The sequence below is a fragment of the Equus quagga genome, chromosome 1 (genome assembly GCF_021613505.1).
Source record: "Equus quagga isolate Etosha38 chromosome 1, UCLA_HA_Equagga_1.0, whole genome shotgun sequence".
NCBI classification, from domain to species: Eukaryota; Metazoa; Chordata; class Mammalia; order Perissodactyla; family Equidae; genus Equus; species Equus quagga.
In genome coordinates, this window is record NC_060267.1 from 69,344,092 (window position 1) to 69,361,199 (window position 17,108).

Consider the following 17,108-nt stretch of genomic DNA (forward strand, 5'->3'; position numbering starts at 1 on the left):
TCCAGTTCCATGCCCTTTTTTGCAAGTTAGCATCTCTTTTGCTCTTTGCTCGTCTTTCTTTACCCTTGGTTTTAATCTCTTTGGGGGCCTTTGACAATCTGTTCAAAACTATGAAATATGGGGGCTGGCCTGGTGGTGTAGTGGTTGAGTTCACATGCCCTGCTTCAGTGGACCAGGGTTCACGAGTTTGGGTCCTGGGTGTGGACCTACATACTGCTTGTCAAGCCATGCTGTGGAGGCATCCCACATACAAAATAGAGGAGGATTGGCACAGAAGTTAGCTCAGGGACAATCTTCCTCAAGCAGAAAACAAACAAACAATGAAGTATGAAGTGTCTCTTCAGAAATCTGCACGTGAATTTGCACACCAGATTTTGTTTATAGTTTCAGGAGGGTCACGGATTTCACCCAGGATACGAACAACGCTACACACTCACTTTGGTGATCTCATGCACTCCTGGGGGGAGATGATCATGTATATGCTGATTATTCCAAAATCCCTGTCACCTGTCCAAGTCGCTCTGCTAGGACACTACACCCAACTGTCTAGGTCCACTTGGTCACTCCACAGACACCCCAGACTCAAACTATCTAAAGCTGGAACGTGATCTTTGTTCCTGCCTATTCTGCTCCTCCTCCTGAGTCTGTTGACTTATGGAACAGAACAGGAGTCCAAATCAGAATGCCCTAGCCACCCTAGTCTAAATCAGATGCTAAGCATCATTCTTAGTTTCTTCCCTTCCCTCCATGTATAATCACTCATCAGGTTTTCTTAAGTGTGCCTAAATGCTTTTGAAATCTTTTCATTCCCATTCCCACCCTAGTCCATGTCATCATTTCTTGGTAGAGATTCAGGAGCCTCTTGACCAGTCTCCTACTTTCTCTCTTGCCCGCCTTTAATTCATTCTCCACATTGCAGCTGGTGAACTCTCAATGGCTTCCCGTATCTTTAGGATGAATTCTAAAATTTCTAACTTACTCACCACCACTTACAGGGCCCTATGTGATCTAGCTCCAGCTTGCCTGTCCAACCATCTTTCTCATTCATCATAGTCCATCTCAACCATCCTAACCTTTTTCATTTTCTCAATTATGCCATGCTGGCTCTCACTTTCATGCCTTTGCATCCTCTCTTCCCTCCCTGCTCCCACCTCCTTTCCTTTATACTTTGTTAATTCTCACTCATTCTTTAGGTCTTAGCCTTAGATGTCCCTTCTTCTGGACTCCTATCCAGACTCCATTCATGGGGCCCTTTTGATGCATCCTTTGCTATCCTCTTTTCTCTGCTGTAGCATTTACACAGTTTTGTGATTGCCTCCCCTCTCTCCAGACTGTAAATGCTAGGAATGGAGACACTTGTTTGTGTTGATCTTATTACTGTATCGCTAGTGCTTATTTAGCCCTGCACCTGTAGAGGTGTTCAGTGAATTTCTGCTGAATGAGTGAGAGTGTTTCCTTCTGCAAAAATACCTTCTTTCTTAGCTTCCCTCTCTACTTCTGCCCCACTTTGCAAAATTACACAATTACCATCCATTTATTAATTCAACAGATAAGAACAGAGCTCCCTCCTTATTCCAGGCGCGATTCCAGGCACTGCGGGTGTAGTGGTGAATCAGACAGTCAAATATCTCTGCCTTGCGGGAGCTGACATTCTACTGGTGGAGACAGATGATAAACAGATAAATAAGTAAAATGTACATTGTATTGGTGAGTGTAAGCACTAAGGAGAAACAAACAAAGCAGGAAAGGTGGTTAAGGCACATCGAAGCAGAGAGATGGCATTTTAGAAACTTCATTGAGAAGGTGACTTCTGACGAAGACTTGAAGCCCGTGAGGGAGCCAGTAACAGCCGTGATGCTATCTGGAGAAAGAACATTCCAGATGGGTAGAAGTGTGAAGACCCCGACGTGAGCGTGCACCAGAGTTTTTGAGGAATAGGAAGGAGACCAGTGGGAGGTGAGATCGGACAGGTCAACGTTCTCTGAGTATTGCTGTCTTAATGTGATCTCTGGACTTCCTCCACAGTTTTAAGTTGTTGTCGGCTCTCAGTGCTATGCATTTACCAGGAAGGACCATGAAAGTTTCTCTTCTTAGCCTGTGAATCAAGGGCTATAGAAATGTTAGCACGGAAGGCTGCCATGCTGGTTCAAGTTCAGCGGCTTCTTTGGAGGCTGGCGAGGTGTGCACTTAGGCATTTCTTTAACAAATGCTTCTTCTTTCTCAGGACCTTTTTGCCTTTTCCTCCTTAGGAGTGGGGAGGCCGTGGGAAGGAGGACGTCACTGTCATCAACCTCATGGGTCGGCTTTCCCACAGTTCAACTCAGACCTTCTCTTCTCTACTCCGGTCTGTGTCCATGCAGTCTTGGGGGCATTATGAACATTGTACTCTTCTCTCAGCCACTATCTAGGGTTGCAGTTTTGAAGACAAACTGCTACTCTCAACTTGTTTTTCTGTCTCCCCTTAGCTTTGTTCCAGAAAGTTGAGGGCCGACAAAGTTTGAGTTAAGCATATGTTGCAGTTGTGCTGTGTTAGTGAGTTTTTTACTGACTTTTGTGTGTTTGCTCCATAGCCCTATCTTGTATAACACCTTTGTGGGGCACTTGGGTCCCACCCTGACAGGATGACTGGTTTTGCCTTTTTGGCACCCCGCACAGGCCGTAAGAGGCCTCCTTTGGGCAGAATTCCACTGTGGGTGGAGTGTAGATCCGGGGCGCTCTGCAGCTTCTGTTTCGTGATAGCAGAAGCCTCTGCTAAGCTGTCATGTTTTTCCTTTTGGTGTGATTCACTGATGGCAGCATACTCTGTAGAAAAGGGCTATAAATTGTGAATTGATAGGAGGTAATAATTGGAAAAATGATCAGACTCCATTTTATTCCCCTCTGGGGAGAACACGTGTCAGGAATGTCTAAAGCAGAAGGCGGCGGAGGGATTTTCTCAGCCAGCTTCTTTTAGTGCTGCAGTGCCTCCGTCCTGATTAGAGAGGAGAGAAGCCAAATTCGGCAGGAGGCGGCCAGCAGACCTAGCATCTGCTTGCCACCTTTTGCTCCAGAAAGCCTTGCCGCAGAGAGTTGCCATGGCAGCAGGAGGCAATTTAGTGGCAAAGGCTCATCTCTGGAGCAGCGCTGCTGGTGCCCCAGCCTTCCCCTCTCTGGCCTTCAACCCGAGGGGCTGGTTATACCAGCGCATCACTGCGCTGTGGCCATTTGAAAGCACGTTGCCTAATGGAGTAGAGCTGTAAGATCCTTGAGATTCTAAGGATGGCTGCCTCTTCTATCCCCTGCTTCTCCTTGGCGCATAGCCCTTTGATGTCCCACTCTGTAGTCCACCTTATCAAATTATTTGCAGTTCCTTAAATATGCTCTTTCATGCTTCTGTACTTTTATACATGCAGTTTCCTCTGCCTGGAATGTTCCCTTCTCCATCTGTCTGGAAAATTCCTACTCATTTTCAAAATGTGGCTTAAATACTGCCTCCCGCTTCATAATGCTTCCTCTAACCCCTTATCCTCTGTGCAGAATTACCCTATTTCCTCTGCCATCTCAACCTTGCCACACATCACATGATTTTGAAATGACTGTATTTTTGTCTCTTCTTCTCTAGACTGTAAGTTATTTGCATTCAAGAACTGTTTTTTATGAATTTCATGTCCCCAGGCCTAGCCTAGGAGTGAGCATATAGTAAATACTTAATAATGTTTGTTAAATGAAAGAAGTGTTTCCGTATCATCATATTTAATACTTATGGGACTGTTGCATACCATGGAGAGGATGGTGCCATGTCATGTCCAGGTAGGGCTTCATCTGCTCTGGGGTTCCAGAGGATTGACCTGATTTAATCGGCTGACTCAATTGGTGTATAACTCTCCATTACCTTTATTCTCACTTTCCAGTTTGAACTGGAGTGGTGGTGGTGGTAAGAGCAACGCTTGAGAGTCAGTCTCCCCAGGGTCCAAATCACGTGGCCTTCAGTTAGTTGCCCAGCTTGTCAGTCTCACTTTCTTCCTGTGCAATTAGGGTGTTGCCAGGACGGTACCTAAGATGCTTTGTGGCCCAAAGTAAATTCTCGGTAATCTTAGTTTCTTTACCTTACTCTATCTTCCATGAGGAAAATGAAAGCAAAATAGAAGTTTAAACTAGTTTGGAACCATCTCTGGCATCTTTATGTGCATCAGATCACCCAGGGTTCATCTTCTTGTCCGAGCACAGCTTTAAAAGTTGCTGCTTTTTTTGGCTCTTGTCCTTTCTCCTGCACTTCTCTGCTCTGGGGGTCTTCCTGTGCCTAATTGCCCTGTTTTCGTCTTTGGTGCATCTGTCCCTTCGAGCTCACTCTGTAAATAGATATTTTGTTTAGATCTCTCTCCTTTCCTGCCTTTTTGGGGATAACTTGTTATTGTATTTCAAGAATTTTAATTTAAAATGGATTTTTCTTTTCCTCTCCTTCAGTAATTCCCATCTCGAAACCATCTCGACTGTAATATATATTTACAGGCCTCAACTGCTGTCCTCTATAACATTTGCTTTACTGTTTCATCTGAGCATTTTTCTCCATTCCCCAAACTTTTGTGTTCAAAGCTCACTGAGGCTGTTTTGCAGTTCTCTTTGCAACTGTGTTCTTCTCAATGTCATGTGATCATGATGAGTGCATGTTGTATATGCCAAGGCCTGCAGGTGTCTAGCCTGGTTGGTTTGTGGAGCATTTTTCTCTTGTTGCTTCTCCTCCTTTCATTCCCACTTTTGGTATTTTATTCATTCCACCTCCTGTAAAGGTTGTGAAACTTAAAACTATTTTAAGTTATTAATAGATCCAGTAAAAGATTCACTGAGGATAGCAATGAAAATTTGCTTTTAACTAAGGTTTATGGATTATGTATGACAGTGGTTCTCCACGCTGAAAGAATGGGGCACAGGGGCCAAGGCGTGTAATCAGAGTAGCCTGAGATGCTTTTTCAAAATTCGTATGCTCCATCCCTTTCCCACATTTGCCTGATGGAAGAGTGAAAGGAGACGGAGTGTTTTAAGAAACCTTTCTAGAATGTTTTACAGCCTCTTACCTGGTGTATCTCACCCTTTCAGTTGAAAAACAATCATCTGTAGATCTGTTAGCTGTAATAATCTGATCTGCCAATGCCATGCTTATTTGAGAGTTGGTTATTTGTTTCATTTCAAAAAAATAAAATTGCAGGGCTGGCCCAGTGGCATAGTAGTTAAGTTCATGCACTCTGCTTTGGTGGCTCAGGGTTTGCAGGTTCGGATCCCAGGTACGGACCTACACACTGTTCGTCAAGCCATGCTGTGATGGCATCCCACATATAAAATAGAGGAAGATTGGCATAGATGTTAGCTCAGCAACAATCTTCCTCAAGCAGAAAGAGGAGGATTGGCAGTGGTTGTTAGCTCAAAGCCAATCTTCCTCGCCAAAATAGAATAAAAGAATTAAAAAATAAAATTGCCATATACAGAACAGTTAAAATTATTAATTGTAGGACATATTTTGAGACTAGAGCTGATTGGAAACAGTGAAATTCAGAATCAGAAGGATGAGGTTTGGATTCACGCTGTCACACCTACTAGCTCTCTTGGGCCTTGTAATTAGTCACTTGGCATCTTGGTTTCGTCCTCTGTGGAACGGGGATGGCCTCTGTCTCATAAAGTTGTTGTGAGGATTAAATAGTCATGAATCGGATGATTCCCAATGCCCAAACATCCAGTAAGTCTTAATAGAATCTGAATCTAATGCCTATAAATTCTTTTAAACATTATTTGTGTGCACACGTGTTGTGTGTATGCGCATTTGAGTATGTGACATGCATAGGGAATTGAGTTTATTATGTTCCTGGACCATGGGGGTGGGTGACTTTTGAGGGTAATGGTGTGTATGTATGTGAGTGTATTTCCTGAGGATACCGTTTAAAATTATTTTTTCAGTTCTGTTGAAGTAGATTCTTCCAAGGCAGATACACATGCTAAAAGATGTGCAGTGTTAATTTTACAGTGTTAGATTCTTTGTAGAATTCTTCTCTCCCTCTTGTATTGTTTTCCTTATGCTGGATCAGTTCTGGAGGGCTATTTAATTCTTATCAAGGCTAGTGACCTAACAGTCATGAATACTCCTACACAGATTTTTCTTCCAAATGAAAGTTAAATGTTAGTAGTGTAGTCCTGTTTTATGTTCATATCAGAAAATGTTGAATTTAGTACCTTGCTATCAAATATAAAATTTGTGAAAGGCATAAAGCTTTGCAGTCTTTTTGCTTTTCTCACCACAAACACATACATGCAAGTATAAATGTATGACAGTCAGGGGTGCAAGAAATGTCACATTACTTCATTAAATTTTTTTTTTTACTTTAAAAAAAATTTGTGAAAGGCAAGTAGTTTTCTTAATGATATGAATCACTGAGTATATACTGCATGTTAGCCGCTCTATGTACATTATCAATAACATTACAGCAAACTATAAAATAGGTATTATGCAGTTTTACAGATAAGGAAACTGAGGCTCAGAAGGATGAATATATTCCCCAAGGTCAGAGAACTGTTAAGAAAGAGAACCAGAAAGCAAACTCAGATGGGTGTGAACCGGGTGTGGGATAAGGCTGCTGCCCAGTGCACTCAAGGGAGTGTGCTTTAGGGTATAAAACAAGGTGGAAATGAAGTGAGGGCACTTACGGCCTTGGAGAGGGCAGAAGCTCGCAGGACAGTCAGACAAGGCATCTGTTCTCAGGAGGCCACGAAAGACACTGTCACTGGTCCAGCCTAGGCCCAGCTGCAAAGCACTGGAAGCCTCTGGTTTCCTCTCCTTTTCCCCAAGCCTGTTTTTCTACTGTCATGTGGTTTCTTCAGACATTTCTCGAGGCCTTGTTCATCACTTAGAGCTGTGGCTTAACTGTTCTCCCCCAACCCAGTTCCACTGTCCCAGCCACACCCACCGCCGCAAGAAACATGAAGCAGGATTGCTGTGCAGATAAATGAGTTGACATGTGTAGAGGGTTTAGTACAGTGTCAGGTACATAGTAACTACTCAGTAAGTGTTGGCTACCATTATTTTTATTTTTATTGTTAGTAGTAGTATCATTAGTGGTGGTGGTGGTAGTAAGTGATTCAAAGCTTTTATGACACCTTCCTCAGTGACCTGAGGGGCTGGCTTTGTGCAGTTCATTGCACAATTGGAATTGTTTCCACACAAAGGTTACCAGAAAGTTTTCTGTGTGCCAGTTTCTTGTCATCAGCCACAGAAGCACTCCATGAGTCCCACTTCCAAACCACATCTTTCTGCCTGGCTTCTTTTCTTTCCTTTTGTCTAGGTAGAACGTTAATGGTATTGGAGTCGCCAACAAGGTTACAAAATTTCATTTTTTTCAGTTTGGTGGTTTGTAGCTTATGCCTGACTTTTGGGCTGGGTTCCTGGTCCCCTCCTGTACTGAAGTGTGCAGTGTTACCCCGTCCACAAAGGCCTCTCTGGTCTGTCGTCCCCCGCCCCTTTTCTATTTAATTTTTTTTTATAGTATCCCTTTATATTGTCCATCCTAGCACGTATATTGACTTTATATTTTTACTTTTCAGTTTTCTCACCTAATTCTTATATATGGTTATATTTCCTGATTGAATTATGTCTTGTATAGCACTTTTTTTTTTTTGAGAAAGATTAGCCCTGAGCTAACATCTGCTGCCAATCCTCCTCTTTTTGCTGAGGAAGACTGGCCCTGAGCTAACATCCATGCCCATCTTCCTCTACTTTATATGTGAGATGCCTACCACAGCATGGCTTGATAAGCAGTGCCATGTCGCACCCAGGATCCAAACTGGCAAACCCCGGGCCGCTGAAGTGGAGCGTGCGAACTTAACTGCTGCGCCACCGGGCCCACCCCTGTATAGTGTATTTTTGTATAGAGTTTAATAATGTGGGAAAAGCTATTGGCAGGTACAGGATTTTGTAAAACTTTCTGTGGACCCAGTAGAATTGAACCAAGGGCTGGAGGTTCTTCAGTTCTTGCCTTGCATGAGAGCGTTGCTGCTTATCCTCCCTGCCTTGATCCATAATGTGAGGCTTTCTTATCTCAGCTGAGAGTGTTGGGCTCTCAGTTGCTCTTTGGGCAGTAACATCTGCAGTCATAGTCATCTCTTCTACTTTATAACGTTTAAGAAAATCTGTTTTAGTGTAAGTTCTAATTAATCTTCCCTTTTCTAAAATATAAATACAAAGGATACAAAAGGGATAATTTAGGATTTGGGGATTACTTTGTTTATATGAAATGGACCTATTTAATAAAAAATACTTATTGTAGTTATCTCAATTCAAAAGTCATTTGCATTCTTTCTAGAGAATGAGAATTCTAAAAAGTAAAAGAAAGAAAAGAAAATCACTTTATTCTAACACCCAGAGATGACTATAAAATGTTGGTATATTTCCCTCTACTCTCCGTTCAACTGTATATATTCAATTTTATATAATTTTAGAAAGCATTTTTATACTTATATATTAATTAGCTAAAGTTTATATATTCATTTTTATAATTATGTATTTTATATATAATTATATATTTGTTAACTGAAATTTACATATATACCTATAATTCATGTTATATAGCAATATTGGGATATTCCAGTAATTTTTTTGGTACAAGTTTGACCAAAAAAACCCCTAAAATTAATTATTTAAAAAAACTAAAATAGATGACTTCTGATAATAAAACAATTACAGAAATCAAAATGTCAGAAAAATAGATCATGAAAAATGTGAGACCTACAAGTCCTCCATTCCACTGTTAAAACAATATATTTACAAACAATTATTTTCAAGAAATTTACCTATGATTAGATTTGTGAAATGCTTGTTCATCTATGATTGCATTTGTGAAGGAGTATGGAATAGATGTTCTTTGCTTTTAGGCTTAGTCCGATATGCAGTGAACCAGAATGTGTTTTGTGAATAATATCTCAATATTTTTCTCCATGCTTTAGGTATGTATTCTTTTTGGATCCATGCAATCTGGACTTGATAAACCGGAAGATCAAGTCTGTAGCGCTGTGTGTAGCAGCATGTCCAAGACAAGAACTGAAAACCCTGAGTGATGTTCAGAAGTTTGCAGAGACAAATGGTGAGACGTTAGGCCATCCGAGTCTACACCCCACTCACTTATTCTCGCTGTTAAGTATGTTTGCATTCCAATATAAATGTGTCCTAGTGTTAAATAAATCATCAAAGAACCTTAAAAAGAAAGAGAACTGAAAGTACTTTTGGACTTCCTGGAGAAGAAACACTATAGTCACCTGGGGAGCTTGGTAAAATTCCAGATTCTTGGGCCCCACCCAGGGAAATTCTGATTGAGTAGGTCTTTGGACTCTGGAAATTTGTACTTTTTGCAAATGTCTCAGATGATTTTGATGTAGTGTGTTTGAGTATTTGGGAATTATTAGACTACTCTATGTAAAATTTTGAGGTTTTTTTTTCCTCTTCCTAAGTATTGATTAAAAGTATTTCAGTTAGTGTAATTTATTGTTACCCCTGCATAACAATATAATATATGTCTATTAAATGAAATTGGAAAAGTTCAGAAAGAAATAATGAAGTAAAAACCAAAAGTTGGTGTATATATATGATTTTGTTTTGCTTTTTTAATTTAACATTATGTCTTAACCATTTTTCTAAGAATAAAATTTTGAGAAACTTTGAGGTTAAATATGTGGGAATGAGCTGAGAAAACAAGCAGTCAGTGTATGAATCTGCCTCTGTTCTCCTGGGTTTCTGATCTCTACGTGCCATCCCCAGCTCCGCAGGACATGCCTCTTGAGACAATTGTTTTTTAAACCCTCTTCATGGAGGGCCACATACTGATAGCCCCTCCAGCTTGGGTTTTTGAATTTCCGTGAGGTTTCATGTTGGTATTTTGTGTGTAGGACTCAGCTGCCTCAGTCCTGCCCAGATTCACAGGCTAGTTTAGTTCCTTGGAACAAGGGCTGACTCAGGCATTCACCTGGTATAATTTCTAGCTGGGTGGAGAAAAGCCTGGGACATAGCAATACACCCACCAGCATGGCTCCAGTGTCTTCCAGATGGGGATGGTAGCCTTGTGAGGGCAGAAGGACTACAGCCTTCCAGACCACACTATTCCTGTCCCACCACTCCATGCCCTCAGGATAAGATAGTGGGAAGAGCATGGATTGATTTGGATCTGGATTCTAATTCTGCTTCTGTCACTGACTGGCTCTGTAATGAGGAACAGAAGGTATGGCCTCACTCTGAGCCTAGATTTCCTCATCTGAAAAATGTGTATTTAAAATAATACCCCTCTCATAGGTTGTTGTGAGGATTAATGAGATGATGCATGAAGAATACTGGACACTTGGTGGGCACTGAATAAAGAGGTACCCACTACTATTCAAGGTCTCATTTTCTTTTCCCACGTGATACCCTCACATGTGTTGATTTGCTGAGTCTTCTGTGAGAACTATCACGATCGGGTTTCTTAGGGAGGGATGAGGTAGCTATTCCTTAAGGGTTTTTCTAAAGTCTTAGACAATGTGAGCCTACACAGGTACTCTGGGAGGTGGTGTCATTGAGCCGTTCAGAGTATAGGGTCTGGAACCAGATTATCTGGGTTCACATTGTTGATCTTACCACTTAATAGGTGTGAGACCCTGGACAAGTTACTTGATCTCTCCATGCCTCAGTTTCCCCATCTATGAAATAGGGATAATATTTGTACCTGAACTACTTCATAAGGTTGTTATGAGAAGTTAATACATGAAAAATGATTAGAATGGTGTCCAGCAAATAGTAACTTGCTAAAAAAAAAGTGTTGGTGGGGCCAGCCCAGTGGCACAGTGGTTAAGTTTGCATGTTCCACTTCAGTTGCCTGGGGTTCACAGGTTCAGATCTAGGGTGCGGACCTAGCACTGCTAGTGAAGGCATGCTGTGGCAGCATCCCACATAAAATAGGGGAAGATTGGCATAGATGTTAGCTCAGGGCCAGTCTTCCTCACACACACACACAAAAGTATTGGCTACTACTCTTACGTTATTATTATTATTATCACTATTATTCCACCAATAAAATGTAATAGTCTCCCTGTCTCCAGTCTTTCTACTTATAGCTCCCTTACGTACTGCCGCCATATTAATATTCCTAGAGCTTCAATCATATTAATCCCTTGCTTAGAAATCAGTGGTAAAAAAAAATAAAAGTCTATATATCTTACCCTGGCATTCAAAGCTGTGATCTAGTGTTGAACTATCTTCTGACATGTTCTCTTGAAACTCCTGGATGTGAGTCTTTGTCCCTTGAACCTGACATTTCATCTGGAGGCCAGAGGAAAGCTAGTTCCTTGCCGGCTGTGTTGCCTGCTAGGATCATCCATTGGGGAGAAATGCCCCATGCTGCCCTGCTGGCATGCTTTGTTTCCAGCCAATATCCTTCTAAAGTGAATATGGTACTGAGTGTGGTCTGTTAATGTCATGTTAAGAAGACCCTTCTGGTGAGTTTTGCAGCTTTGTATTTCCCACAGTGTCTTGCACAAAGTAGGTGTTCAAGAATATTTAAAAATAAACATTATGTCAGAAAATAGACTTCTTAAATGGGTGGCCCATTACAAAGACACGCTTAGGCTTTTGAGGCAGCTGTTTGCAAAATAAGTCAGCAGATTAGGCATAAAAAAGAAGTAATAATGCTGCCTCAATAAGCACAGCAATAGAGGATGGAGAAGATGATATTTTTAAAGGCAAATAGAAAAACTATATAATGAGAGGGAGCCTTTGGTGTAGGGGCCTAAACACCTTAATTTTAACAGCAAGCCTAAGTTAAAATTTCTGAATTTCTCAAAAGAATCTGTATTGTTCTTTGTTGGTAACTTAAAAGTGAACATGGTAAGAGTTCATTCCAATATAACTTTTGTTTCTGAGAGAATTCTTTCTCTGCTTTCTGCATTATCTTCGCCCCACCTTTATCTTTCCATCATTTGAGGGGCAAATTGATTTGGAAGGAGCAGATAATTTTTCTTATTATCTATGTCCACCTATTATTACAGCTGTATTTCTGTTAGAAAATACACAGGCCCTTTGACCTCACATCTATAGATCTCAATCGTTAATTTCAGAGGGGAATATCTTTAAGAGATAATTTAGGTTTAGGTGGGAAATTTCCAAATCTGTAAGAGAGAATTGTTAAAAGTCCATGAAAGAGCCCAAATGCGCTAGCAAACTATAAAAGTTCTTATGAGAAAACAGAGAGGAAAGCTTCATAACACTCGATATGGCAATGATTTCTTGGATATGAACCAAAAGCATAGGCAAAAAAAGAAAAAAAATAGATAAATTGGATTATATCAAAATTTAAAATTTCTGTGCATCAAAGGATACAGTCAACAGAGTGAAGAGGTAACCCACGGAATAGGAGAAAATATTTGCAAATCTTATATCTGGTAAGGAGTTAATATCTAGAATATATAAAGAACTCCTATAATTCAACAACAATAAAAAAAACCCTAATTTAAAAATGGGTAAAGGATTTGAATATGCATTTCTCCAAAGAAGATACATGAATGACCAATAATGACATGAAAAGATGCTGAGCATCACTAATCATGAGGGAAATGCAAATCAAAACCACAGTGAGATTACCACCTTACACCTATTAAGATGCCTGCTAGCTAGAAAACAACAAAACGCAAAAAACAAAAAAACCCACAAAACAGAAAATAACAAATGTTGGTGAGGATATGGAGAAATTGGAATCCTTGCATAATGTAGAAAGGTAGAAATGTAAAATGGTGTGTCCACTATGGAAAACAGTATGGGGTTCCTCAAAAAATTAAAAATTTTACCACAGAGGATTTTTGGGGTAGTGAAAATACTTTACATAATACTATAATGATAGAAAGATGTCTTTATACATTTGTCCATGCCCAAAGAAGGTACAACACCAAGAATGAACACTAATGTAAACTATGGACTTTGGGTGATTATGATGTGTCAATGCAGGCTTATCAGTTGTATCAAATGTACCACTCTGGTGGGAGATGTTGATAATGAGGGAGGCTATGCATATGTGGGGGCAGGAGGTATATGGGAAATCTCTGTACCTTCCTTTCAATTTTACTGTGAACCTGTGAACCTAAAACAACTCTAAAAAATTAAAGTGTTTAAAAAAAAATAGATTACTATATGATCCAGAAATCCCAGTTTTTAGGTATATAGCCAAAGGCATTGACGGGAGGATTTCAAAGAGATATTTGCACACCCATGTTCATTGCAACATTATTCTGCCAAGAGGTAGAAGCAACCTAAATGTCCCTTCATGGATGGATGGATAAAGAAAATGTGGTATATACATACAGTGGAATATTAGTCTTAAAAAATAAGGAAATCTTGTCATATACTACAACATGGATGAACCTTGAGGGCATTATGCTAGGTGAAATAAGCCAGTAACAAAAGAAAAATACCACATGATTTCACTTATAAGAGGTATCTAAAGAAGTCAAAGTCTTAGAAGGCAGAATGGTGGTTGTCAGGGGCTGGGAGAGGGGGAAATGGGGAGATGGTGTTTAGTGGGTGTAGAGTTTCAGTTTTGCAAGATGAAGAAATTCTAAAGACCTGTTGCACAACAAAGCGCATCTAGTTAACACTACTATGTTGTATACTTAAAACATGGTTAATAAATTTTATGTTACGTGTTTTTACCACAATTAGAAAAAAACGGAAGGAAATGCTGACACATACTACCATATGGATGAACTTTGAAGACATTATGTTAAGTGAAATAAGCCAGTCACAAAAGAACGAATACTGTATGATTCTCCTTATATGAGGTTCTTTGAGTGGTCAAATTCCTGGAGAGAGAAAGTAGAAGGGTAGTTGCCAGGGGCTGCGGGAGAGAGGAATGGGGAGTTACTCTTTTATGCATAAAGAGTTTCAGTTTTGCAAAGTGAAGAGTTCTGGAGATGGGTGGCGGTAATAGCTACACGACAATGTGAGTGAATGGACTTAGTGCTACTGAGCTGTACACTTTAAAATGGCGAAGGTGGTAAATTTTTTATGTGTATTTTACCACAATTAAAAAGTTCATGAAAAAGAAAGATCCTTTCTGGGGTAGTAACTTATTAAATGATCATTTTAAACCTTATTTTAAAATACAAGGTAAAATAACATTTTTCTTACCAGAATGAAAAGACAATATAAATCCTTTTCAAAGAATTTCATGTTTCCATGACAACATTTGAAAGTACTTTTTAACACTTAGAACCATCTGTTCATGTGAACTTTGATTACCTTGACAAATTATTTAGTCTTTATAAAGGAAAGCTCCTGGTTCCTGTAGTAATGTTTGTGAGAAATACATTTATGAGGCATGTAAAATGTTTCCTCAATTCTTGTCTGTTTTAGACAAGAAGGAGTAGTTTTCTTGGACACTTAAGTTTGTGGAATGCATCTGTCAAGTATGTCTGACTAGAATAGAAAGTTTGGAAGAAATAGCCGGGATTAGATTGGTTGTGTGCAGTTGCTGCCATACTGCAAAGAGCTTGGAAGGGCGAGCAGAAGAATTTGGATGAATATAAAAGTGTAAGTTCTAGTGCATGAGTTGAGTGGTAGGTGTACAGATATGCATTTTCTTATTAAGGTTCATAGTTTATCTAGGACACAAATGTCGTAAGCGTGATGCTAGAGAATAAAACAACTTAAAAACTGCCTTTAAAAATTAAAGTTGCCAAATACCATAAGGAGTCGGCGTTGAACTTCTTTAGTTCTTTATCATCTTCCCGCAGTAGTGCCTGCATTTCCTGGAGGCAGGATCAATGCTCTGTTCATCTCTGAATAGCCAAACCCTAACACAGGACCTCACATAGTCGCTGCTCATAAATGTTTTTTGAAGGAACAATGGACTGAATTTCCCTCTTCATCTCTATTGCCACTTAATAATTTCTCATTTTCGCAACACACATTATCCTTTGCTCAGTTCTGTATCTATGTGAGTTGCCACCAGCAGGTAAATTGTTTCGCTTCCATCTCACCAGAATTGCTGTGAAATCAGTTCTCTTTATTCATCGCTAAATAATTCATTGGAGTCATTCATTTATCTCTCTTATACGTACTCTCCAAGTGATTATTCGTACCTTTTCTTCTCTTGGGCCCCCTTGTTCTTCCTCTTTCCTAACCTTACGCCCTACAGAGAAAACTGAAACCATCTGGTGAGAGCTCCCATCAGAGTTTTTATTTTCAGCAGAGCATGAATTCCATCAACTTTCCTTCCCTCCAGTTTCTGATGATCAGGTTTCTTTCCTCCTTTATTATCATTATTTTGAAAACTCAAATAATTTATACATTGTAGGGGGGAAAGAATCCCCCTCCCTCTGAAGCTAACTTCAGCTGCATGTGGGATTTTCGTCTCAACCCAGCAGACCATGACAGGTGGTGAAGGGAAGGGGAGGTAACGCCTGCTCAGACAGCTTTTCCCCCTCCTTGCTCCCCTCTCTAGTTCGTGCCCCACCCCCCCCCCAACCCCCTGTCGCCCATAGTCCACCCTTCACTTTACTCCATTGTCCCCATTGTTCAGCATGGGCGTCCGAGTATGAGTAGATGAATCACACGTAAGCCCGGTGTTTTGCTTCAACTTACCCTTTACCTACTTTGTGCCACGAACCGTGCCAGATGCTTTGCATGTCATTTCCTTCTTTCCACTTGCGATCTGAATTCTGAACAGCAGGTTAGATATGAGAATAACCTGTGAATAAGTTAAAGGCTGACTGCATGTTCTTGGTGCTAACGTTTTACGTGGAATTCCTCGTTACCTTTTGCATTGCTCTCATCATACTATTTTATAATATATATTCTGTTTTCCCTAACACAGTCCTAAACTGGTAGAAATCTTATTTTCCTTTTGTTTGTGCCCCATTGATAGCATGTGAAAAAGCACTGCCATTTCAGAGTGCTTCTTCACTGTCCTGTATTGTGTATAAATTCTGAGAGCTGTGGGACCTGCCATTTGGACCGTGTTCACATTTTGAGTACAGCCGTGCAGCTTGGTGCTTTCTCCGTGGTCATTGTTTTGCCAATGAAAGCTTAAAAGATTATATGATCCTGTCAGATAAAATTGGTGAACACCAATAAGCCTTTTGATTATTATCTAGTGTCCAAGTCTGGAGTTAATATCCATAAATGATCAGTATGTTACCCTCTTTCTTACCAGTCACTAACGGTACCACTTAAACCACGGAGTTGGTATGGATTCTTTTGGCACAGTGAGTCAAAAGATTGGACTTAGTATTGTTTATAAATGAATGAAATGATCAACCCTAGCAACTGATTTAATTGCCTCTGAGTTAGAGACCAGCAAGGGAAGCTTGATTGTTAAAAAAGGAAAAAAATCCTGACACTTGATTATGTAATTTTAACTAATTCCTTCATTCAACAGATAATTAGCACCCATTAAACATGTGCCAGAGAGACAAAGACAAGGTACCCTCTCCATGTTTTTTTTGTTTTTGTTTTGTTTTGTTTTTTTGGTGAGGGATATTGTCCCTGAGCTAACATCTGTGCCAATCTTCCTCTATTTTGTATGTGGGATGCCATCACAGCATGGCCCCACATGTGGTGTGTAGGTCCATGCCTGGGATCCAAACCTGTGAACCCCAGGTTGCCAAAGCACAGTGGGTGAATCTAACCACTGTGCCACCAGGCCAATCCCTCCCCTCCCCATGTTTAAGGAGCTTGCAAATAGTAGACAAACTTCTTTGTCCTCCACAGTACCTAGTAGAAGTCTTGCAGATGGGTGTCCAAAATTAATTCACCCAGCAAATACTTCTTGTGTGCCTAGTATGTGCCAATAGTGGTTGACAGATGATGTCACACCCCCAGCTGGTTAATGGGTGCTTCTTGGGAATTGAAAATATGTCCAGACTTTTCGGTGGTTACTAGAAATTAAATTGGAAAATTGTCTTGCATTCTTGCAGCATGTAAATATCTAACATTTTCTAGTTAGAGAGAAAGGGGTTAAATTCATTGGACTTCACACAGCAATGTAATTTGTTTTTCACAATGAAAACTGTTCTATATTGAGAGATTTTCTTTTTTATTAACTACAACTTTCTAAATCATCTGTTTTAAAGGAATATTT

General features: G+C 40.2%; 1 protein-coding gene across 3 annotated transcripts in view; it reads left to right on the forward strand.

The window, feature by feature from the left end:
- The window catches only part of SLC44A1 (solute carrier family 44 member 1), a 178,813-nt gene that overhangs the window by 75,255 nt on the left and 86,450 nt on the right, over nucleotides 1–17,108 (forward strand). For all 3 annotated transcript variants that reach the window (XM_046675582.1, XM_046675573.1, XM_046675567.1), the window contains exon 5: nucleotides 8,962–9,098. In XM_046675582.1, the coding sequence (XP_046531538.1) occupies nucleotides 8,962–9,098 (137 nt within the window). The remainder of the gene's footprint in view (nucleotides 1–8,961; nucleotides 9,099–17,108) is intronic.